Source organism: Meleagris gallopavo, chromosome 5, assembly GCF_000146605.3.
Source record: "Meleagris gallopavo isolate NT-WF06-2002-E0010 breed Aviagen turkey brand Nicholas breeding stock chromosome 5, Turkey_5.1, whole genome shotgun sequence".
Taxonomy (NCBI): domain Eukaryota; kingdom Metazoa; phylum Chordata; class Aves; order Galliformes; family Phasianidae; genus Meleagris; species Meleagris gallopavo.
The window spans coordinates 23,699,108-23,722,687 of record NC_015015.2 but is presented as its reverse complement, the minus strand read 5'-3'; the positions used below and the strand labels follow the sequence as shown (position 1 = coordinate 23,722,687).

The 23,580-nt window shown below is 43.0% G+C and overlaps 1 protein-coding gene across 2 annotated transcripts in view; it reads right to left on the bottom strand.

Moving 5' to 3' along the window:
• Positions 1–23,372, bottom strand: part of LOC104911116 (tetraspanin-18-like) — a 27,482-nt gene extending 4,110 nt beyond the window's left edge. Inside the window, exons 1-5 of one of the 2 annotated variants that reach the window (XM_019615570.2) lie at positions 23,074–23,372; positions 5,849–5,940; positions 4,885–5,079; positions 4,412–4,420; positions 1,177–1,183 (exon numbers count right to left, since the gene is read on the bottom strand). In XM_019615570.2, coding sequence (XP_019471115.1) covers positions 1,177–1,183; positions 4,412–4,420; positions 4,885–5,079; positions 5,849–5,940; positions 23,074–23,092 — 322 coding nt within the window. In that variant the 5' untranslated portion in view covers positions 23,093–23,372. Of the gene's footprint in view, positions 1–1,176; positions 1,184–4,411; positions 4,421–4,884; positions 5,080–5,848; positions 5,941–10,855; positions 10,921–23,073 lie in introns of those variants that run through there. The other variant, XR_004159900.1, reaches the window with a different exon arrangement.
• Positions 23,373–23,580: the final 208 nt, after the last annotated feature.

Here is a 23,580-nt window from a genome sequence, read left to right as displayed (position 1 = left end):
TTTTACCACGGAGATGGAAAAAAAAAAAATAATGAAAAAAACCTATGACAATAACCTGGGGCAGTCACAGCCATCTTCTGACCCTGCCACAGGACATGGAAGTTCACAGCATGTTCTGCCATGTTCTAATGGGTGTTCTAATGGGTAAAGTGGCCATTAGTGTCCCCTGATGAATCTGCACCAGGTTAAAACAGTAAAGGCTAGTTTGATGGAAAATGTTATATGATTGTGTAGATGCTCATATAGGATTGAACTGTCCTGACACAGCAAGGGGAAATGATGTAGGTAACCCATAACATGCATACACATACATATGTACATCTTTGTTCATCACAATCATAAACAGCTTCACTGTAATATAACCACGGCTCATTTTGTGTTTGGAAAAAGGTAGTGGGACATACACTGAAATACTTACACCTGTGACCAAAATTGAAATCTTTTTAGAGTTTATCTCAGGAAAAATTAGCCTTGGTTAAAAGTATCCCCTTCTGCACAATGGGGTTGCACTGGATACATTAGTTACTCAGCTGCTATGAAACAATATAACTACATGCCGATATGGTACCCCTACACTGAGAAACCACAGCCAAGTATGGGGGCCCCAAAGGCAGCGCAGAAAGCTGGTCCACAACTTGAAGTACAGTTTGGAGAAGAAAACAGTGTTGAAGGGAACAAATCTCCCAGGGAAGGAAAAAAGAAAGAGCTCACATTTCAGTCTGTCTTTAGGACTGATCCCAAGTTATACTGATGTCTCACTTCAGTCCACAACAAACACCGAAAAAACAGGCAGGGACGTGTTCTCTAGCATCCTTCAAACAACAATTGTTGATGCAGAGGAACAGAGGGGAACAGAGCAGAAAGTGGTAAGGCTCACACGTTCTCCTGAAACAGCATTTCTAATTTTCACTTCTGGAGACAAAACACTAAGTTAGCTCAGACTTACAGTTCCCCAAAATGGGCATTTTTATGATGCTATGGTCATACAAAGACATTATCAATTGAGAAATGTAAGGATTCCAAGATTTAGACCACAGGCTAAGATGATTTTACCAGTCTGAGTGGTGGTTTGGAAATGTCTTTACGTTTTGGTACCATGTGAATAGGGAACTTGGTAAGACTGCTTCATATGGAAGGTAACAAACACGTGGTACAAGTGGTTGAAACAACAAGCAGAAATAAACACAAAAGAGATCTTGATTTTATTTTCTGCATGAAAAGGCTATTGAGGGTCTTTCTGAAACAGAAGGAAGGCAGATGGGGCCAGAAGTGCTATTTAAGATCCCCGAGCAATGATTTACAAACAGCGTATGGAATGCCATGCACCATGTACTTTGGTAATGGAAAGAAAATTCCGACTACCAAATTGGAATGGGAAAGTGTTCTTTTGGTGTCAATTACCAGAGTTGTAAGTGATTTTTCCCCACTGGAAAAGTACACACACTAACCTGTCCCATTTGTCTTTCTGTCTCTGCAATGGAAACAAAAGAAAAGGATCCCAGGCTCAAACGACAAACAAGGCAAGTCACATGGAGAGGGCTGCTAACAGAATGTTGTTGCTTGACTTGCTGAACTAGTTAATTCTATAATTTATTCTTACTGCTAGACTTTTACATGCAGCTTCTATTTTTCCTGCTCAGAGACTATTTTGTTTTTGATTTCACCACAGGAGGGCAAAGAGCAAGTGATGAGGATGAACCATACTTTGCAAATCCACATCATCATCCATCAAGGGATCTCAGCATAGCCACTAAGAGGTCTAAGGTGGTGATCAAGTGATTAATCTCATCACCTTGCTAATTGCATTTCATTTACTGATTGCTGGGAGATACAGTTCATATGAGCTCCAGCACAGGTCTGTGCAGAAGTATAAGCAACCATCCCCAGATTACCTCTGATAAGATTCATTATCATTCCCAAACTGATATACACTTACATTGTGCATTACGGATTTGAAGTAGTTACTGTAGAAAACACAGAAGCAGCCATTGGAGGGGATGAGAAAAAAAGAGATGGATCATCCGTGTTTTAGAACTTGCTCTCATTCTGCATTTTAAGGCAACACAGCATCTGCTTATTATGTTTTGCCTCACAGAACTAAAGTAAGCAGTTACTGAAATATGAGCACTCTGGACAGCCAACTGCTCAACACAGTGTATGGGACACAACAGCCTCACATACAAGCCCATGTCTGAGACTGGGCACTTGTGTAAAGGCACCCCACTCATCCAATGTGAGGGTCTGAATATCATCCTTAGAAATGGGATCTCCTGTTGTGGATAAAAATCCTCACCTCTTGGTGACATCTCCACAATTGTCAGAAGCTTCCACAAATCAATGTTTCACATTTCTTTCCCACAAAACACCTACTGTTCCAGCTTCAGTTGTTGCAGAAAGAGCAGTCATTGCCTTTAAACGCAAAGGACTTGTGTTTTCATGTTGGAAAGCCAGAGAGGCTGCATTATCTGTATTAAAAGAGTGCAAAAAAGGACACCTACCCTCACAGCTAAGCCAAATCAAGCTAACACAGACTTCTTTTCAAACCTGAATTCAGTCTCCTGTGGCAAAATAAAAGCATTTGCACACATTCCGTTTTGTACACTCAGTAGCACTCTGGATTCTGATTTCTATGGTGTTCTTTTATAGTCATACGGTCCTTAAGACAACCCAGAATTAAGTCAATCCTGAATTTTCAAGCCCACCTTTGTTGCATTTTGTGAGCCACATCCAAATGCTAGAAAATCTAGAAATACTTCGCAGCCTTGTGCTTAATGCAGCATGCTGGGTTTCACAGGGATTTTTTGTTGGTAGTGGTGGTGAGTGTGGGTTGTTTTTCCTTCCAAAAGACAAGCAGCTTAATGTAAAATAAAAGACATTGTAAATACAGAAGTCAAACCTAGAGAACATGTATGCGTGCATCCGTCTTGTCCCTTCTATCCTTTATTTACATTTGAACCGAAAGCTTCACATATACATTATGCATCACTGTGAAATCTCACTCAAGCAACCCCGGCTCATCAATTCTTTAACAGCTTTGCAAGAGGACTTGATTTGATCAGGCAACTTCTCCCTAAGTACCACCTCTAAAGCCAAACACTCTCAGTTCTGCAAGCGAGCTCCCAGTCTCACTGGCATACGCTCATGAACGGTTTGCCCTTTCTAAGTCTAAAACACTCCCATTAGACTTCTGGTTTCACAGATCTTTTGTGTATTTTAGTGTCAGTTGGTCTGGCCTCCCAGAAAGTAGAAATTAGTAAAATATCTCCTCTCACTTGGCATCAGCACAGATCACTGTGCAAGTGCTTTTCTGCTGTTGGACACTGGATGGCAGGTTATGAGAGCTGACTTTGACGTCAGAAGCTGGAGTGCTAATTCCTCATCCAGTGATTACTTTCAGAGTTCCTGCTAGTTCCAGGTATTACCTCATGCCCATTGAAGTCTCAAATTCCAAGTATGCAATAAAATAATAACAAAACTAAATAAATAAAGCAGCAGGACTCAGAACAATTTCTATGAGTTAGAAATAATAGCCACAAATTGAGTGCACTGGAGCAAAAATAAAACACTGGGAGAAGTATTTAAACCACTACTGACCTCAGTGATGCTATGTCAGCAAAGTACAGTGCAGAAGTCCCCTCTTCCTCTATCTGTATGCTGCTTATGTTGTCCAAACTCAAAATCTCTCTCTCTCTCATTCACTTGTAATCAGTTCTTTTCATCAAATGTAACTTTTAGTTTCTTAATCTGGCTAGGTTAGGCTCTGGAGTAAACTCAGCCTCACTTGGGCCTGATTCTTTACATTTTGTGAGGCTCCTTTGGGCAGGTTTCCCTGACTTGACAGGTGATATATTGAGTTTTCTGATTTACTTCTCAGATGATTCACTAGCGATCCTATCCACAAAGGCTTCCAGTGAGAGGCTCTCAGATGCAGGTTATAAAGTCAAGGGGTGGGCAAGCCAAGTGCTAGAGAGAATTCACCTCAGTGGAGCCAAGCTGAACACTAGGGAAAAAATAGCTTTGTTTTTAAGAAAGTGGACTTTCCTGCTCTGTTAAGATACAAGCCTTCTTTTACTGTGAAGCAGCTGTGCAAGACAGAATCATAACAAAACAGTGTAAGATCAACATTTAAACAAAAATAAAAACAAACTTGCAGATCATGAGCAAGAAACAAAAGGCAACATTTGTCAAAAAAGAGAAAAACTACTGAGCTTTGTGTTTTAACATCTAACTGACAATGTTTTCTGCAAACAGATAATGGCTGAAAACCCTGCAGTATCAGAACTTAGGGCAGGGGTCAGAAAAACTGATTTTAAGTGTTATCTGATGAGTAGATGGAGTGAAATTTAACTCTCTGAGTGGAAAATTGCCTGAAAAGAACAAACTTGGTTCATTTCAGGAGCAGACCAGGTTGCATGAAGAACCAACTACCTATTGAGAGCTGCAACACAAGGATATCATCCAAGTTCAGAGCTAGGCATTTTGCTGTGGGGCCTCATTACATAGATGCTTCAGTCTGTATGTTCTCTCTGCTCTGTTGTGAACCAGTAAGAAATGAATCTACAGGTGGAGCTAATGGTTTGGATGTCCAAAAGTATCCAGGTTTTGATCACTTTCTATATGTTTTTGAGACAAAGCTTGACAAAGTCAAAATACAACCCCACATTCAGACTCACAAGACTCAAGCCTGGTTCAGGGATGAAGCAAATTCTCTGTACTTCCAGCTGTGTGTAAAAGTGCTCTAAAGCCTACTTAATATCTAAGGGAACAATGGCTGCAAAAATGGACGCCCATTCATGTACTAATTGCAGCATCACCTGTCTAGATTAAGAGTCACCCCCATTCTTGGGAAGCACCAAAAGGCTAATAAAGTGCAAGGACACTTACAAAAAGTAGGAGACATTTGTTCTCACGGATGGCACCGCAGCAGCCAAGGAAACCCAGCAGAAAGAGCATTGCTCCCATTGCCAGCATGATGTATGCTCCTGTGAAGAGCAGAGGGTTGGCAGCCACGATCTCTCGAAAACCTGTTGGATCCACGATGACCCAGATCCCAACTCCTAGAAGGCATGCTCCTCCCAGCTGTCACAGCACAATGAGAGGAGAGAGGGGCAAAGAAGGAGACAGGTCAACATTAACAGCTGCTGCGGGAACATCGGTTTCATCAGTATTTTTTGATCAAAGGTGTTTTGGAAAATCTGTTTCTGTGTCAAACATTCTCTGCTGAGAAGGTGACTGCTGACATGCTGCTATGCTGGTCTCAGCATTTCTTTCTCACTCAATGAAACATTAGCAGCAAAAACATCTTTTCTTAACACTTTGCTCTACCAATTGTTGAATCTCTGCCCAATGCTTGAAAGACTGAGTCTTGAGTCTCTGCTACACCTGCAGGGGATGGCCCAGTGAAGAGGCACAGGGGAACCCACCCCACCACAGAAGGGCACTTTGCCCCACTTGGGGCAGGGTGGCTGGGTGCTCCCACCCTTTCCATCAAAGACAAGAGCAACATGGGTGACCAGGAATGTAGTAGAAAAATCTCTGTTTGCTAGCAGAAACCTCAGCAGGGCACCCAGGACTAGAAAACGATTTCTTCTGCCATTCAAAGACAGACCATGAATATAAGTTACAGCCTTCCTTCTTTGTCTTCCTTGCCAAGGACAACCTTAATGAAGACAGCAGTGGCCACCAGGCTGCTTTACTCAATGTCTTAGCACCTTCAGATGCCATAAATTAATATCCTTGGTGATTGCTAGCGCAAAGCTGAGGGATCTTCGGTGGTAACTTTACTGAATTACAGCCTATTCTGTTGGCTGCTGGAAACGGAAGGAATCAAGAGATTCCAAATACTTACAAATATAAAAAAATTGAAAAGAAACATCAGGTACTTCATGCAGCTCAGACAGTCTCCCTCCATGGTCTTCAGGCTGCTTGATCCAACACTTCCTGCAAAACACCAACAATATTTTAGCACACTCAATTTTATTTGAATGACATAGCCCTATTTCCATGTCTATTCCCTCCAGACCCTGTGGAGTTCATTATACAGAAGGGCTCATTTTTTACCTGAACAGAGTACCATAGCACAGGCTAATAAGAGATAATGATCACTGTTAATTCCCTTTGCATTCTTCCAGGTGTAGAGGGGAATGCAAATAGAAAGGTTGAAAGAAAGCTTTGGCTTTTTGCTTGCAGGGTGAAATGCTGGGGGAAAAAAATCTGACTGCAAACAACGGCTAATTTTGTTTTATTTTTTGTAGTCCTTAAGGTCTGCCAAGTCGAAGAAACACTGAACACACCTGGATACTTCTAATCAAGAAAGAAGGCTGTATCGACACAGGAGCCAGAAGCTGTGCCCATCGGCTAGTCTCACAAACATGCATCTTGGACAGTTGGCTCCATACAAGTCTCCCTTATGGAATGAAGCCACGTGAACGAGGAGAATATTTTCAGGGAAACACTCAGACATTGAGAATGACTGTGGTATGTGAAAGAGAGAGGGCTTGAGGAGGCCATCCTCAGCTCAGTTCCACACACGGGCACACCACCTGCTTGTCATGCAGTGTGACATGTTAGTCGGCTGCTGAAGTCCTGTTATTCAAACTGCATCCTGCACAAGTCTTTGCAGGCAGAGCCTGTGGATTAAAGCTGGTAAGATTTTAATTACAGGAAAAAAAAATGTCCATTCTGAATCTCGATAGGTCTGAGTTAGACCATAAAGGGCTTAGGACAGTATTTGTATTGGAAGAGCATCTACTAAGTTTGACCAGGTGAAGTCGCATTGGAAGAAAGTTCCTGACCCCAAAAGCTTGCTGTTTAATGAAGTGGCTGCATCTTCCAGTAAGTAATTTCACCTCCCATCACCCTACAGGGACAAACGAATACATAAAATAGTAAAATTTTCACTGAAACAGAAGTTAATGAAGTCACTGCACCTTGTACAGAAGGAAGCACATATATGCAAACAGAGACATAATTTTGCTAAGCTCTCTAGAGAAGCCCTCCCAAAGCTCATGTGCTTCTTAGCCCATCTCCTCCCCTTACACTACAGAGAATGTCATTCCCAAAATAGACATGCATCCGATTATATGCTGCTAATGAAGCACTCTGCAATCCAATTGAAAGGAAAAAAAAACCAACAGAAATTACACAAGATTTTTACCAGACCAGAAATAAAACTATTTCCTTCACTCACAGAATGGTCAGGGTTGGAAGGGACCTCAAGGATCACGAATCTCCAACCCCCCTGCCACATGCAGGGCCACCAACCTCCCCATTTAATACTAGACCAGGCTGCCCAGGGCCCCATCCAATCTGGCCTTGAACACCTCCAGGGATGGGGCACCCACAACCTCTCTGGGCAGCCTGTTCCAGCACCTCAACACTCTCTCTCCTTCGTTGTTATTGTTAAGCCACAGAAACTTTGGAGTGCTGTCTTTCCCTCTATGGCCATGGAAACTACTCTTCTTTAACCAAAGGGCTGAGAAAACCCCAAGTCTCCCAGCAAGAGGATGCTGAGGTAAACAGTCAGATTCACGCTGTGTGTGTTTGCTTGACTTCTTTTACTTGGTTTAAAAATCAACACAGTTCCTTCCCAGTGGCAAAACAGATAGAGACACGTATAGAGCGATGCAGAAGCTGGTGCAGACTATGAAGCACATGTGTAACTGCTCCTCCACAGCACCAGAGCTTGCCTGGGGCAGCACTACAGTGTGCCTTTGCTGTCCTGGGGCTGTTCAGGGAGCCCCTTTGCGAGAGGAATCCTCAGTGCATTCAAAAAGCCAGTTCTACAATCCACCTTATTCCTGGAAGAACACCAATTGGAATTGGAACCTGAGAACAAAGGCAATATTTTCCTCTTCAACATTTGTTTCCTTATACCTCCTACATCCAACTCTTCTACCCAGACAGATTCGGAGCCCAGCTCCAGTGAATACAGGAGACAAAGTGGGGCACAGAGCTCTTACTTGGGCCTGGAAGAGGTGCCCACATCTTCCTGAGGGTTTAAGACCACATCTGCCAATATTCCAGAAAGAGGAGGAGATACTGATACTTCAAGAGCCCCAGAATTAGTGACACCCAGATGTTCCCATCATCACACAAAGGTTATGCTCCAGTGAAACAAGGACAGCTAAATCTCATTCTATCAGCCAGAGCCTGAAAATTATCAGAGAAACTTCTAAGTCCTGCTGCCTTGAGTGCCCACATTTAATCTATATCATAGGCAGAAAAAGAAAAAAAAAAAGAATAAATAGGAAACCGATTCAGCTGTATTGTGTTACTTTGTGTCATGCACGCTCATCTCAATGCAGAGGCACCCACATTAGAGAACAGCAACTCCTGAGTCTAACCCTGTCCTGCCATTTTGCAGAGTTGATAAATCACATTCCTGCCTTGATTCACTATCCATGTCTGGGTCTGCTTCCTCTGCAAGATGAGCTCTCTTGGAACAGCTCTGATTCATGTGTCTTTTCAAAGACAAGCTACCATTTCTTGCATTGCTCCTCTCTATACTGGGTATGTTAAAATGTTTTCTAGGTATGAATTAGGGAAGGAGACTAAACATGTTCAGCAATCAGGTCTTGAGAACATGACTGCCAGTGCTGGTGTGGTCATGCAGTCACAGTCATATGGGAGCATTAGAAACAAATACATGCTTGGCTTTGACTAGTGAGAGCTCCGTTGTTTGTCTGAGTCATAAATTTTTACCAGTGCTGTTGCTGGGCTCAGATTTGTAATTTCAAAAATTACCAGGCTTCACACAGCAGAACAACAAATAAATACAACCTTGAGTGACTGCCTCAATGCCTGCAGCCTGGGGACACCTGCACAGAGCAGCGTGATGCTCCCTGTCCAATTTATTCTGGGCACATGGATCCCCAAACAGCACACGAATGCTCACCATCTGGGTGACAGGGGACATTAACTAAAAGCATGATCTGATTTCTTACACAAGACTTAAAACCATTTCAAGTCAGAGTGGAAGCACTCCAACAAATCTGAAATATATTACCATCTTGTTCACATATGCATAGTGCTTTAGACTGGAATAGTCTGTAACTAACATTATTTACAAACAAACTCAAGCAAAATGCAAATAATATTCCTTGCAACTAATGTAATTATTAAATCATTTTACATGAAGTCACTAATCACAAACTGCAAGAAAATAACTGACACAAAAGGACAATCCTGACCCAAGAGATGCATTCCCACCTACTTCTCAGCCATACACACAAATAAATTTTGTTATTCCTGCTGCACGCTGGTACAAATGAGATAAAATCTGAACGAATACATCCTAATCTACCCTTTAAAAATATCTTCTCTCCCCTCCTACAGGCCTCAAATTTGTGAGAGATTAAGTTCTCCTCTGCAAGAGACATTTAATGCTAAGCAAACATTAACAGTCAGAACTGCAGAAGACAGCGGCTGACAGATGCTTTCCCTGGCTTGTCCCATCTCAGATCTGTGAGACATATGAGACGCATTTGTTTTTGTCTGAAATGTAGCTATAAACGTTCCACTTTCTCTTAGGCAGCTTATTCAACATTTTCCCCCTCATACAAATTTTATCTTGGAAAATGATGAGGAGGCTAAAACACCCCAGCAGCACGGCCATGAAACATACCCCAGCTGCTCTCATCAGTTAGGAATACAGTCCAGGTTTTCAAGGCAATGCAATTTTTTGTTCTCCAACCACCATTTCTTTCCTTCCTTCTGACATTCATTTTTGCACGCCTTGAAACTATACCTTGAACTTCACATATCTAAAGGCAGCTGCTCAACCACTCTCCCAAAAACTGCTTACATGCTTCTCCTTGCTATCACCGACATTCTCCTCTACTCCCACATCCCTTTCACACTGGACTGAAACCTGTAGTTTCACTTCAATTGCACTCTTGCCTTTATCGTGAAGACAGACTCACAGAAAAATGTAGGTTTGATATGATCTCTGGATGTCACTGAATACAAACACCCGCTGCCCCCAGTCTGGGCCAATTTCGAGGTTTGGTCCAAGTCTGAAGTTTGAGCAGACTGCTCAGGGTCACATTTTGTTAAGTCCTGAGTATGTCCAAGGATTGAGGCTCCCTAGTCTCCCTAGGCAGTTCTGCTGTATCAGAACTGTATCTGTATCTGCTGTTCAGAATATTAGCCAACAGCTTGAGGAACAAATGGTGCTAACTTACACCTACTCCCATGTTCATACACAATGCAACCAAGTAATAGTAGAAGATATATTTGTTGAAGCTCTCCAGATTCACTGCCAGACAGTCCTTGAAGGAATTAGATAACATGGACCAGACTCTCTTCCATGTCAATGAATCAATTCCCAGGGACTGTCCCAGTGGATATGTCACCAGAAACATCTCAGAAGCTTTCAGGTTCACCAGTGATGAAGGACTACCACGGCCTGGCTTCACTCCACTGCATCCTTTCCTCAGCAACATGGCAACACGCCTCTTGGCTCAAAGGCCTGGAAATTTGGCTCAGCTTGCTTGCCTCCTTCAAAGTGTACCCTTCTTCCATGGGGATTTCTATGTTCACCACTGGCAAGCAGTATCTAACCCCTTTTAAACAAAAGTAGTTGGGCTCTGCTAAAAGAGCTTGTCTAACAGATGGCTCCCTCCAGTAAACAGAGTATTATTCTTGATAGAACAGAGATGGGGCAGATTTATAACTAGGAGACTGAAGGGGGATGACCTGCTGCTCTACACCTCACAGGTGACTTCACCTGACAGCAGGTGAGCCATGCATTTCCTATTTCACTCCTGCACACTACAGCTACATCAAATCAGCCCTGACAGAAACAGAGAGAGCATCTGAGATGCAGAAAAACTGAGCTATAAGCAAGCTTCACCTTAGCAAATCTCAGGACTTGAAGCATACTGTCTTTTCTAGTCTTTAATTGCCTATGTACCCCATATATTTCTCTGTCACCTGGAAGAGAAAAATACACAATTACTGCAGAAATCAATAAAATACAGTCACGTTAAGTACATAACTTATTAAAACACACCATCGCCTTAATTAACCACCTTAATTTAGTGTACATTAGCACTAATGAAGAGCTTTTAATACCCAGCAAGGGATCTGATTCCTCAGAATCTCTTTAACAAGCTTTGGGGTGTTTTTAATGCCCACAGACCACACGTAAATCCGTACCGCCGTTATGTATGCACCTCATACCACAACAGCACTAGATTAATCACAGCTGCACCTTCAATATTTTATAGGAGGTTTAGACAAACTTTAATCTGCTGTGACTTTACAGCCCATTTACTGGGAAAATGGAAACGGCAGAGGAAGGGAGATGGGATGTGTTTCTGGGAGGCCCATGAGGAGCAATGGTCAGAGATGCTGGGTGCCTCCCAGCCACCTTCTGCACAAAGCTGAGCAAACAGTTTTCTCTCACTGTCTGGGAGCAGTGAGAGATAGACAGAGAAGCTGCAGTGCTGCCCGCCCTGGCAGCCCCTTGGCTGCTCCTCCACCTGCCCCACTGCCACTACCAGACCTGCAGGCAGGACAGCCCCCATCCTCCATCAGCACCTTGGGCCACAAGGGCCCAGCACGCACCTGGGATTGTAGGTACTGGAAGCAAATAATTCATCCTCCTCAGATCGTTTGGGAGAACTCGCAGATATTCCAAAATGATCAATAAGGTGCTTGGCCCTCTTTCTGCTCCCTTGTGGTGCAAGCATGCCAGAATTTCAGCAGGATCTCTGGAGCGGGTGTATTTAACATCTGTTTCCCACAAACATTTGTGAACCTGCTTTTGAAAACTGCCTCCCATGAAGACTTCTGTGAGTAGAAGTCTATAGTTTGCTGCCGGCAGGAAGTGAACAAAGAGTTTTGAGGTGGCTGAAACTAGTACAGTATAAAGCATTTAATGAATATTCATAGCCTTTCTGTTTTGCATTAATCCCTCTTATTTTATGTCCTTCCTCTGTCACCACGGAGCTACATTTCTGAACAACGAGTGGGGATGGCTCCCGTTTGAAAACATGGAGGATGCAAACAGTCTCAGCCAATTGCCCGCTGCAAAGTACTTTGGGTAACGCCAGCAGCTGAGCCACACGTCCACTGCACCACTGGATGGGCCCCAAATTGGTACCACGTTTGGGGGTCAGCGTGTTGTCAGAACATGCCATGCAACCATCCAAGCTGGCTGCAGTATGCATGGAAACCTCCAGAGGGTGGCTTGAAGAAGCTGCAGACAGAACATGAGCAACCATCACTGCCACACAATGGAGTGCTCCTTCTGGCACACCGAGCCCACCCTCAGCTTTTTATCTTTTTCTTTTGTGTGCAGGGAACGCTTTGTCCTGAGCTTTGCACATGCAGCTGAGAGACAATTTCTCCAGCTGTTCTATCCTGTGATGTCTTTACCCCAGGACAGTTGCTGCCAGGAAAAGATGCCTCTAACTTTAAAGCACAAATGGCACTGTGCTATAGAAACCTATCATTAGGAAAATCGTCAGGATGATGGGATTCCTGCTCCTACTGTGCGTGCATATAATTACATCCATACAAGCCCTCAAAGGTCTGTGTGGGAGAGGAATTTATTTTTTTTTAAATTCCCCTTAAGTCACAATATTTTAAAAGAACTTAAAGCACCACAGAGAGGAAGAACTTGAATGCTTCAGAGGCATCAGCAGGTGCTGTGTCAGAAGGGATAAAAGAGCACGTTTGGTGCCAAACAATAGCAATACTCCATCTCACTCTGCAGCCCTAAAGGGGCGGAAGTCCGTGCCAAACAGACTCACTTCGGTTAATAGCTACGATTTTGTCATTAGGGAGAACTGTAGAAAGTGCAAAACCACCATGCCTAATTGTGACTCGAGCAAGCTGATGCCTCTAATTACAGTCGCTGGGGAAACACAGTGGAAGCTGGAGCTATGGTGTAGGCCAAGCCTCCTTCCTCAGGCCGCATGTGTGCGAACCATGCTGCCTCAGCCACTGAGCAGCTGTGCCTGGCACGCTGTCCTTGTCACCCTGCCCGTGTCATCAGCCACCACAGCCAGCTCCGTGCCAGCACTAGCTTCTCCTTGTACTCACTGCTTGCAGAGCAGTTCTTTGTGGAGACTGCGTGTTGATGAAGGAAAAGCAGCTCAGCTTGAGGATCTTGTTGGTCTCTGCAGCTCAGAAGAGAGCTGAAGAGCCAGAGCAAAGAGACAGAAGGCAAAAAGCAGCTGAGAGAGTATGAGAAAGAAGGGAATGAGCAGTGGGTCACGGAGAAATATCTGACTGGTTTTGGAGAGAAATCCAGTCTCCTGCGTGTTAACTGGTGCAGGAAGACCACCAGAAGAATAGCTTATGGGTGTCCTGGTTTAATTAGTGCCCCTAGCTATTGCCAGCCCCCTTTGCTCACCACATTTGCAGGATCTAGGAAACAGAAACACATGCCACCCCACATATCCAGCCAAAGGAGGAGCTGAAGGCAGAAGTTGCATCCTGCTGGATCTCCCCAACAGGTCACTGCCTTTATACTGAGGATAAACATCTCTGTGGCAGCGGGCTCCGTTTCTCATCAGTCCCATGCAACAGCTTCAGAAAAAGGTAAAACATTTGCCATTCCTGAATTGGAGCTTGGCACAATCTGTCAGTCCCATGCATTATCCTGTAACTAATAGCTTTTATATAAATAACTAGTTGTACTGGAATTTCATAGTGCTTACATAGCAAAGTCACTGCTGTGACACGACTCCATTACTGCATGTAAATCCAATTAGATCCCAAAGTGCACTGTGCAACTATAATCGGCCCCTGTGGAGCAGCAATGAGGGGACCTGCACAAGGCCATGCAACTAGATACTAAATTACAGTCAATCTACCTCCTCTTTAGTTGCATTAAAATGTTAATGTCACTGTAATACGGGCCCATTTACCACTCATGACTAACTTGCCTTGCAACACTACGATGAATGAGGTTGTTGCACTGCCTGAGAGCATTTAATTCCTCAAAACAGTTGAGCAAGCAAGGCCCTTAGGGGTATTTTATATCTTAAAACAATAACTTGATCGGCTTTTATAATGCTAAAGTCATATGAAGCTGGGGATAGCGTTTATACGAATCTGATCTGCTGTTATAACCACCATCTCATTTCCAAGCAGAGTTCTCTGGACAACTGGACCATGTTCTCCCTGATCCTTGTCCGTCTGTTCTTAATGAAGACACTTCAGCCACAAAGCAGCTGTGCTTAAGAGCACACCAGTCGCACATAGAAGGACAAAGAGAGCTGGACTGAACCCCTTTAAGCTTCACATAGACAACACCAGCTTAGCAACAAGAACAATAATACACCACTTAGCAGTTAAGTTTTATATTTACAACTTTGCATGATGTGTGCACAGACTACATGAAATCATATGGTGGTAAGATCTTCCACACGTATGCAAACATTCTGGATGGAAAGGCAGAAATCCCAGAGTGGAACATAGCGTCCCAAATGTTGTAACATTTGGAGAAGTGCTCATGCACATGTTTGAAGTACCAGTAGAGCATGAGGCCACAAGCCATCCCATTCCATTTAGTGGAAATGTGCTTACAGCACTATTCGAAACATGAACTGCTCACTTTGGCTCCTTCCCAAGCCAAGTTTAATAATCAGGTCTGGCTCTTTCATACAGCCTTTCTCACACAGGCATCAGCCACCCTAAATAAGAAGATCTTTGTACAGAACCAATGCATCTAATTGCTCGCAACTCTTTTAAGTTCTATTCCTCAAAGGAAGAAAAGAAAGTACAGGTGTACTTTCCCTCATATTAACCACAGTACAACAGAACCATATGGAACAGACCATCTTTCTAAACAGATCACCCAAAGATTGTATGTGCTGATAACATAATAATATTAACTCTGTTCATGAGATAAGAATACCAAGGCTAGAAGGGGAATGGATATGCTAGACCTCCTGAGCCATAGTACAGCAGGTTGCACCCTGGTCCATGCTGAGACCCGTGAATAGGATGATTATTTCTGGCTGACAACCTCCACTTTTTGCAAGACATTTTCTGTCCCACAGAGAAACTTACTTAGCATACAAAAAGGGAGGTAGATAACTTTGGCCTCCTATATCTGCAAATATTTTCCCCCAGGATGGAATAAATGTCACCCTCAGAGTGGGTCATGCAGCTGCATCACAAGCTGAGTGACATTACTGTCACATCAGGTGCTGTCAAGTGTTGAGACTCCCCAGACATTTGCACAGCACTCCAGACAGTCAGGGCACTAAACATAAAACATAAACGCCTGCCACTTCTTCCTGAAGCTTGACACATTTCACCCTTACAAACATCAGCTCCTTGGTGCTCTCTTCCATTCTCTTCTTCTATAGCCATGCTTTGTTTGCAGCAAATGCCTCGGCAGTTTGTGACATTCATGATTGTTAGGAAAGATGCAGGAATAGATCTCAGAAACACCGGGCAGTTGCTGTGGCAACCCTGTCCTCTTCGGACCACAATATTCAATGCTTTAAAAAGTTCCCAGATCCTTTGCAGACTTAAGGGAAACAATGCAGCGGAGAAAAATGAATGATTTTAAAGTAAGGAGGCAATCAAAATGGATCACCATGAGCCACATGGCCTTGCCCTATCAAACAGATGATAATGATCTCTCCTTGGCAAGGAACAGCAGCTGCAGAGCAGTACTGTAAGGCATAGGCAAGGGCCCATGGACAAGGCAATTTGAAAACCCCCACATTTATCATCTGTTTTAATGCAGAACAGAACTCCAGATCAGTGGTGTTTTTTTTTTGTTTTGTTTTTTGTTTTTGTTTTTGTAAGGAAAAGGTGGGAAAAATACCACTACCCTTTAACACCTTTTAACTGGGGGGACTAGTATTCTTAATTGCTTTTGATAAATCCCAAACAAATGAGAATGTACTAGCTATCCTACCAAAAAAATATATATTATTATATTATATATAAAAAATATATATTAAAAATAATCCCTTTGTTCCATCTGCCTACACAGATGCTAAAACAAAACAGTTTTTCCAGGTTTAGGCAGTTTACAAAATCAAAGGTTAGGAAAAACATCCTGTAAAAACAGCCTGTCTTAAATGAAAGATCTCAAGAATTCTAAATAAAATAAAACTGCTGGAAATCTGAAAAGTGGCATTATTTATCAGATCCTGATGGTCATCTTTTAAATCCTATTAACAATAAGAAAACCACATCTCAAAGTGCCATGAATTCTATACACAATAGGAAATTCTTGAGCCCACAGAGCTCATAACTCAAAATGATGCAGCTCTTTAGAAACTAAATAAATCTCACAAGGTATAGGGGATGTATTTTAAGTAAAACTTGAATGCAACAGAGGTGGTAAGAAACACCCTAGGTGAAGAGAGGCAGACGTGGAATCTAAGTTATTCTGCTTAGAGCCAAACTGATACATATGCCACATATTGCATGTGTAACTCTAAACTTAGTTTCACTTAATCAGTACCTCTGACTTACTCCAGGACATAAAATCACAGCTAACATGGTGTAAAAGGTCAGTGCGAGTGATCTCCAGCACACTTGTTCTGATTAAGGTATGAACACACAACCATCCATCAAATAAGAAGGTGAAGGAGCAGAGGGAGAACCACAACCACAGCCCACAAGAGAGTCTCAGCTGACCTACAGGAAAATCAGCACTAGTTAATGAATCTCACAACCTTGGCGTACTTGTTCCTAGCTGCTCTCCCCTCCCTCAGAAGCAGCACAACCCAGGGCTCCAGCAGCCATCAGCTTCCAGGCAGACAACAGCCCTCCCCTCTGCGCAGCTCAGACCGCGGGGCAGGACTAAGTGAGGTCTAACCAAGGCATGCAGGCTGGCTCCCAGCTGTTTTTGCTTTCCCAATGAATAACAGATACTGCGTCAAGATGCACAATGTCATGCTGGTGAATTTGCTGCTCTCATAACACCTCATTTTTCTCCCCATCTGAACTTATTCTGAAAGTGTGTGGTTCATTGTCCCCTTTCTTCTTTGTCCTTAACTTGTGGCAAAGGTAACACAAAAGAGAGGTGGCTGGTTATTGCTAATGCATCTGAGAGCACGACCATTAAAAAGAGGGCTTATTCTGGAAAGCACCATGGTTTTTCTTGCTGTTCACACAGGCGGCTAATGATCACCCTAATAGCTTCTCTCTCTGAAGTCATAATAAGCTTACAAATGAACCTATTCAGCACATATTAAAAAGCAAAAGATGCTCCTTTGATTACAGACTTTATGGAACTCTGTGTTTGTTCAGGAGGTGCTGCTGGGTGCCCACTTGCCTGACGGAGCTGAGTGCCACATCAGCACTATCACCTCTGCTGCAGCCATGCAGGTGTTGGGGAACGTGGTCATCAAAGCCTGGACCATGAACCCCAGCACTTCTAGGGATTATGAGACAAAAAATGAGTCTAACCCTTCTGACACCTAACACGATGAGGCATTGAGCAGTCAGTTCACGTCCCTGGGCAGCTAGCAGAACCTATTGATGGCCCACTCTGGATAAGAGGCACCTGTTTGTCCTGGCAGTAAGCTAGGCAGCACATCTATTGCTTTGAAAGGGGAAGGCCTTGTGGCTCACAGTAATCCATTTTGATTGCTTTCTTATTTTAAAATCAATCATTTTTCTCCACTGCATTGTGGCTTTGCTTTCCTGAGGTGAGGGTAACAGGGAGCTCGTTTCTTTTGTCACCTGTAATGCTTTCTCTACTATAACATTATCCTTAACGCTTAACTGCTCAGAGCCTGATCTAAATCCCACTCACATTGCTGACAGATTTAAAAACGTCTTCAGGAGAAGAATAAAAAGAATTTTTCAGGTGGGAAAAACATAGTGAAATCTGGGAGCTCATTTTCGTTATGGTGAAATATTTGACCCAGAACATTAGTGAAAAAGTTAAAAGAGCACACCTTTATTTCCCCTTAGGGAAAAGAACACTGCGTACAGTATCCATGCTTTCCCAAACTACCCTTAATCCCTAAGCACAATGTATCCGCAAGGAGCTTAAGTGGAGAGATGTGGGGAGTGAGACCCCTAGCACATGAGGAACGCAGCCTAGGCGCTGATGGGGTGGATGCAGGGCTTTCAGGCAGCCTGCTCCGTGGGGAGAATTTCAGCCGTAGGAAACATCACATCTGCTCTTGGAGAGCTCGTCCTCTAAGTAAGCACTTCTGCGTTGCCTGAAAGACAAGACCTCTGTGCAGAACAGATCTTTTCTGCATCTCCAGGAGACCGGCTGGGGTTAAGGCGGGTCAGATGATGAAATACAGATAGCTTTGTGTTGATACTACCCACGGTGCCTATTAGGAAGGCCGTAATTGTAAGAAAACATTTCTCAGCAAGGATATTTAATACAGTGCCAAAAAGTCTCCCCAGACAGGCTTTGTTTTAAGGTTTGTGAGCTCCAGGGAGAAAGGATTGTATCTCTAGTATTGAAGTGGTTCAGGGCCTGCACGGTTTTAGTTCCATTGTAAGCCGAATAACACACAAAGGCAGCAGTGAAACTTCTCTACCAGAATCACTTGCAAGATGCTGGGAATAGCCTGGGGCAAAACCTGAAGCACCATCAATCATCTCTATATGTAAGAATTGGCGAGCACTGACAGGGTGTCATAAGGACTCTTTCAAAAATGAAACAGCGAATTTAAGCATGGAAATACTCAGGATGCTGATGAATTTTCTTTTACTCAGTCTCTGTTAATATTTTACCTGTCATGAGTAGGTAACTGAAGACATAAAATTTCCTCTAATCCAAATCAGAAGGCTGGATTAATTCCAAATGTACCAGTGAATCATGAAGGCATGAACTGAAACACCAACTATGAGGAAGCTCACATGGTCTCCATACAGCACAAAACCCCACTCTGTGACTGGGCAGCAGAGTGCCTTGCCGTTCACACCCAAAAAGAAGCAAGAACAGAGTTGGATCTTGTCCAGCAATTCCTATTTTTACAAAGACTTGGTAATCTTTTCAGGGAGAACAAAGAACAGAACATATTGACAAAACCAGATCTCCTGCAAGGGGCAGGTGCCAGCTAACCTCCATGTCAATCAGGATTGGTCTGAATTCTATCTGCATAATCACACCAGCTTTTGGTGGCTGAAGCTGACTATATTCCATATTAGCTGTGCCTTTCTCTTGATCAGCACGGCATTCAAAAGCAATGCTGCCTTCCAGCCAAAACCAGTATATTTTTCAAAGTATCACTGGTATGTTTGGAGGGCAAAAAAAGCCAAAGCAGTCCAGGTTTAGGTTTGGACATAGGAAGCAGTAGATGTTCAAGCAATGCCTAGCATTGCCAATCAGACCTCAGGAGACATACTCCTGGTTAGCCTGACACTGCTCTGAGCTCTGCACCCACAAGTCTGCAGTGACACAGCATTTAATGGCCTCTTCACCCATCACTGTTGTCAGCGTGGGGAAAGAAATCTTTCTGAAGACACTGTGGAGTTTTGCTGCATTTAGAGATAAATTATGACAAATTTCAATTCATGACTTGTGGTCACCATCTTGCATGTCTGGTGATACGTAAACCATCTTGTGTCATTAATACCACTTCAGTGTCCTGTGCTTTACACATCATAGTCTGAGAGCCCCATGTGAAGCTCTGTGCCTGTCTTCCTTTTACATGTGGGTACGGAGACCCAGAAAGCCCCCCTGCCTTTGTTCCAACTTACCCAGCAAGTGTTCCAGGCAGCTTCTGCAGCCCCCTGCTCTAGTTTTCCATTTTTTTCTTTTATTTCCTAACTTTCCCACTCTTCTGCAAATACACTGCTTAACACAGGTATCTGCACTATATATCGGATGCAATATTCTTGTTTGTCACCTGATTTTCACATGCAAGTTGACAAATTCAGCAAACGTGACTTTGCTCAGAAGCATCCAAAAATCTGAGTCAAAGTGTATGAATGACAGAATAAAAGTGGATGCCAAGCAAGCCCTCATTTAAGCACTTCGCATATCCTGTATGGAAATATCAGCTCCAGAAATTCAGTCTTCGATGAGATGACATCTCCTTACATAACATCCTATTTTTTGACTATCGTTGGGCGAAACAGTTTAGGTTTCTCAGCTAATACTTATCTGCTGCTTTTCCTGCTATCTTGGAGGATTACAAGTAAATTAGGTGACTCCAAAGCATTCTGGGGGAATAGCTAGGATATCCTCCTGGCAAAGTCAGAGGTGACCAGATAAGTAAAGAAGCTATCAATACAGACTGGGGGGATTCATTCCTATAAGCCAGAATAATACTACTAAGCCTGTACCAAAAACCCAGAACAATGACTTTACTACCACTTAATCTTCACTTTTGGCTCAGTGATTCCAAAATTAATCCCTTCAGCTGGACTATTACTTGGGCTACAGATTTTTATTTATTTATTTATTTTTTTAAGAAATTCATCTGAGGGCAGGATATTTTTCTAATGTCAGATCTGATTCGGGAAAAAAATGACCACGTTGGTGGATACTGTATCAGCAACTAACCAACAAAACAAACTTATTTTAATTAGGATGTCAATTATGCAGTGGTTTGGCCAAGATCTCTGCCTCCAGTGGTATACATTTATAGGAATCATAGATGAGATAAGAAGAAATTTACCTCATACATCCCTTCTTTATTTTGAAGAAACAATGCAGGATTCAGTTTATGATGTTGGTTTTAAGCTACCACCGGTGGTTATTACCTTAGCTTTGTTTGGAGACCTCCATTTTACAGCCTAGCTGTAGCAGCTTATAAAAACAAAGGAATTCGCCTGGAGCGAAGTGTCCTTAACCTCAATGTGTTTGAGTTATCTTTGTTCAGACTGTGCTTCACTTTCCCAATCCCACAACCAAAGTGTGGCCTGATTTGTCAGCTTCTCCTCCAAGGGAGGCCACATTTTTCTAGTTGAAGTATGTATGTTAGAAGTTATGTTGTGACTACGTTCCCTTTCCAGGATCTTACTGCAACTAAAGGCTTAGTGAGTGTTTTAACTGAAACTTTAAAATATGGGTGCATTTGCCTTTTTAAAGATGGCATACATTTTTTTGTTGAAAGATCTAAATGTAGATACACCAGAAAAAAATTGTCCTTTTCCATAAGCTAGGGTAAGCCATGCCGCAGTAGGGGATTCTGATGCTCTACCTATGCAGGAAGAGCTAAATTAGCAACCCCGCATAGTGTAGAACAAAATTTCTTAGCATCTACCCTCTTTAAACAATGTACAGTTTGAGCTATCAAACCAGTGCAGCTTACTCCAAATCCCAGAACAAAATACAGTCAAAAGCCTTTTGCTCCCATCAGTTTAAAAGCAGGCACTTTGAGCTTTACACAGCCATTAAAAATATACACCCATGAGCAAAAAAAGAAAGAGGAAAAAAGGCTCACCTAGATCTGACCTGCAGAAGCATTAGTTCACACATTAAACTAGAGATCTACCATTAATTACAAAGCTTAACAGATTCTTTGACCACCACAAAATAGAATATGCACTTCTAATGACAACTGAAAAAACTACATGAAAACATTAGCAGGATATACTAAAAAATGGCTAAATCACAACCTACCAATATTCCTCAAGTTCACTTTGTGGGTAAAATGCGAGCAGAGGCCAACTTCACATCAAGCCCAAACACCAAGCACTCTGTCACATCCTCACCAGCTCCTGGGCAGCCTGTTGCTCCACAATGTCAGCTGTTAGAACCCCAGGCAGCAATGAGCTCTTCCAGAAATGGGCAAATCCAAGACCTAAGCCAAGTTCTTATACTTGGGATTGCTGCACAGAAAGAAGCACCTGCAGAGGTGGGTGCATTTTGCAGCCTTAACTCTTCTTCGACAGTGGTTTTCAAAATACCAAAGACAGCTAATGAGACAGCTAATGAGTGAGTGCAAGCAAGAGGGAAGTCCTCTTGTCCTTCCAGCTTCAAGTAATACCTCTGTGAAGAGAACCTTACAGATCTTGGATATTACATGACCTACTCAAGAGCTGAGGCCTTGAGCTCCTTCTCATAAGATGTTCTGAATAAAGCCAAGTCCCGCCAGCTCCTCTGACTACCAGCATCTCTTAGCAGGACAGCAAAAGGGACAGCAGAGTGCCTGCTAAGGAAGTTTGTCTCTGAGAATATCCACTACGAATGGGGAAGAGTCACTATAATTACATTAGAAATGGTAGCTGAAGGCACTGCCACACCATTGTTTGCTCCTTAATTTAACAAAAAAATAGTGTAAGGTGGCTATCATCGGTGGGGAAAAAAAAAGGTGAAACTGTTCTGTTTTTGCATAAGTCTGACGGTGATTATCGGATGCTGACACGTCTAAGAGGGAGCTACTGAATATTTAACCTTTGAAATGGAAGCTTGGTTGTCTCTTGTCCCGTTAACATCCACATGCATCTTCCATTAACTCTAATTAGGGTTAACAGGGTGTTCACATAAGTACCTCCATAATTAATGTTAATTGTAGTGACGAGCAAATGCTGATGGGAGACAAAACGCCAAGTTTCATCTGCAGGGTTAAGCATCTAGAGCCCGGATGTGTCTCATTTCCATCTTCTCCCATAAAGGCCCCCGAAACAACCGCACACGTCGCAGACAGACTGACACACTGAGCCTTGCAGCAGGAGACACACAGAGCCATGGGTAACAGCACACGCTGTTATTTATGTGAAATGGAAACACGGACACACAAAGCCTGACACATACTACGCTGACTCAATTCTGGATGCTCACTGCTGTTACAGGCCCCACAGTAACACAAGACCAGTGCAGACTGACACTACCCCTCTCCCTTTGAGATGTCCAGGCAGCACAGAGCAGCAACTTTCTTTTCTGTCGTATATTAAGATAAGTCACTTTCAATTAACAAACTAAAGAGCAAATAAGATTATCGCAACAGCCTCAATTACCCTTACTAATGCCATTACACCACTCCTATTTGATAGGCTATACAATATTCCTAGATCAGACATTAGCAAACCATTAAAGCTGTAAATGAGAAAAGCAAAATCATCTGCCATAGTCAGAACAGCAACAATCATGCACATTCTGCAGTGCTCCTGGCTCAAGCCCTCAGCCCCACAGCAGCTCATTTCAAAGCATTAGCAGTCACTTACTAGCACTCTTCTCTCTCATAAGCTGAGAATTTCCATCAGATCTGTGAGATTCTGAAGCAAAGTAGAGTTGTAAGCTGTCTTTAGTTGGGCAAGTATTTATAAAGTCTCTGGGAGCCACAGGAATGCTCTGCTGTTTCCCTCACGAGTTGCGGATATTATTAGTAGAAACCTTGGAGTGCTGAAGCCTTTCTAGACGGCAAGAAGCTGTTTCTAGACTTCCAGACGGCAAGAAGCATCAGGAGTGGTGGGGAGAGCCCTTGCAGAAGATACACAGGAGGAAGAAACAGGATAATCTTGCTGATGCTCAGTGCTGGAACTAGAGTTGGAGCTGTGGAAAATCTGACTCATCTGTCCAAACCCTCCCCGTGCCCCAGTGCTAACAAACCTCAGTCTTTGGGACAGCTCCAGACACAAAATGCATGTGGGCAGGAGTCCCACCGAAATTAGTAGGTGCTTTGTCTAAAGGATGAGAAAAAAATAATCAATTTGTGTACTTGTCAGCTCACC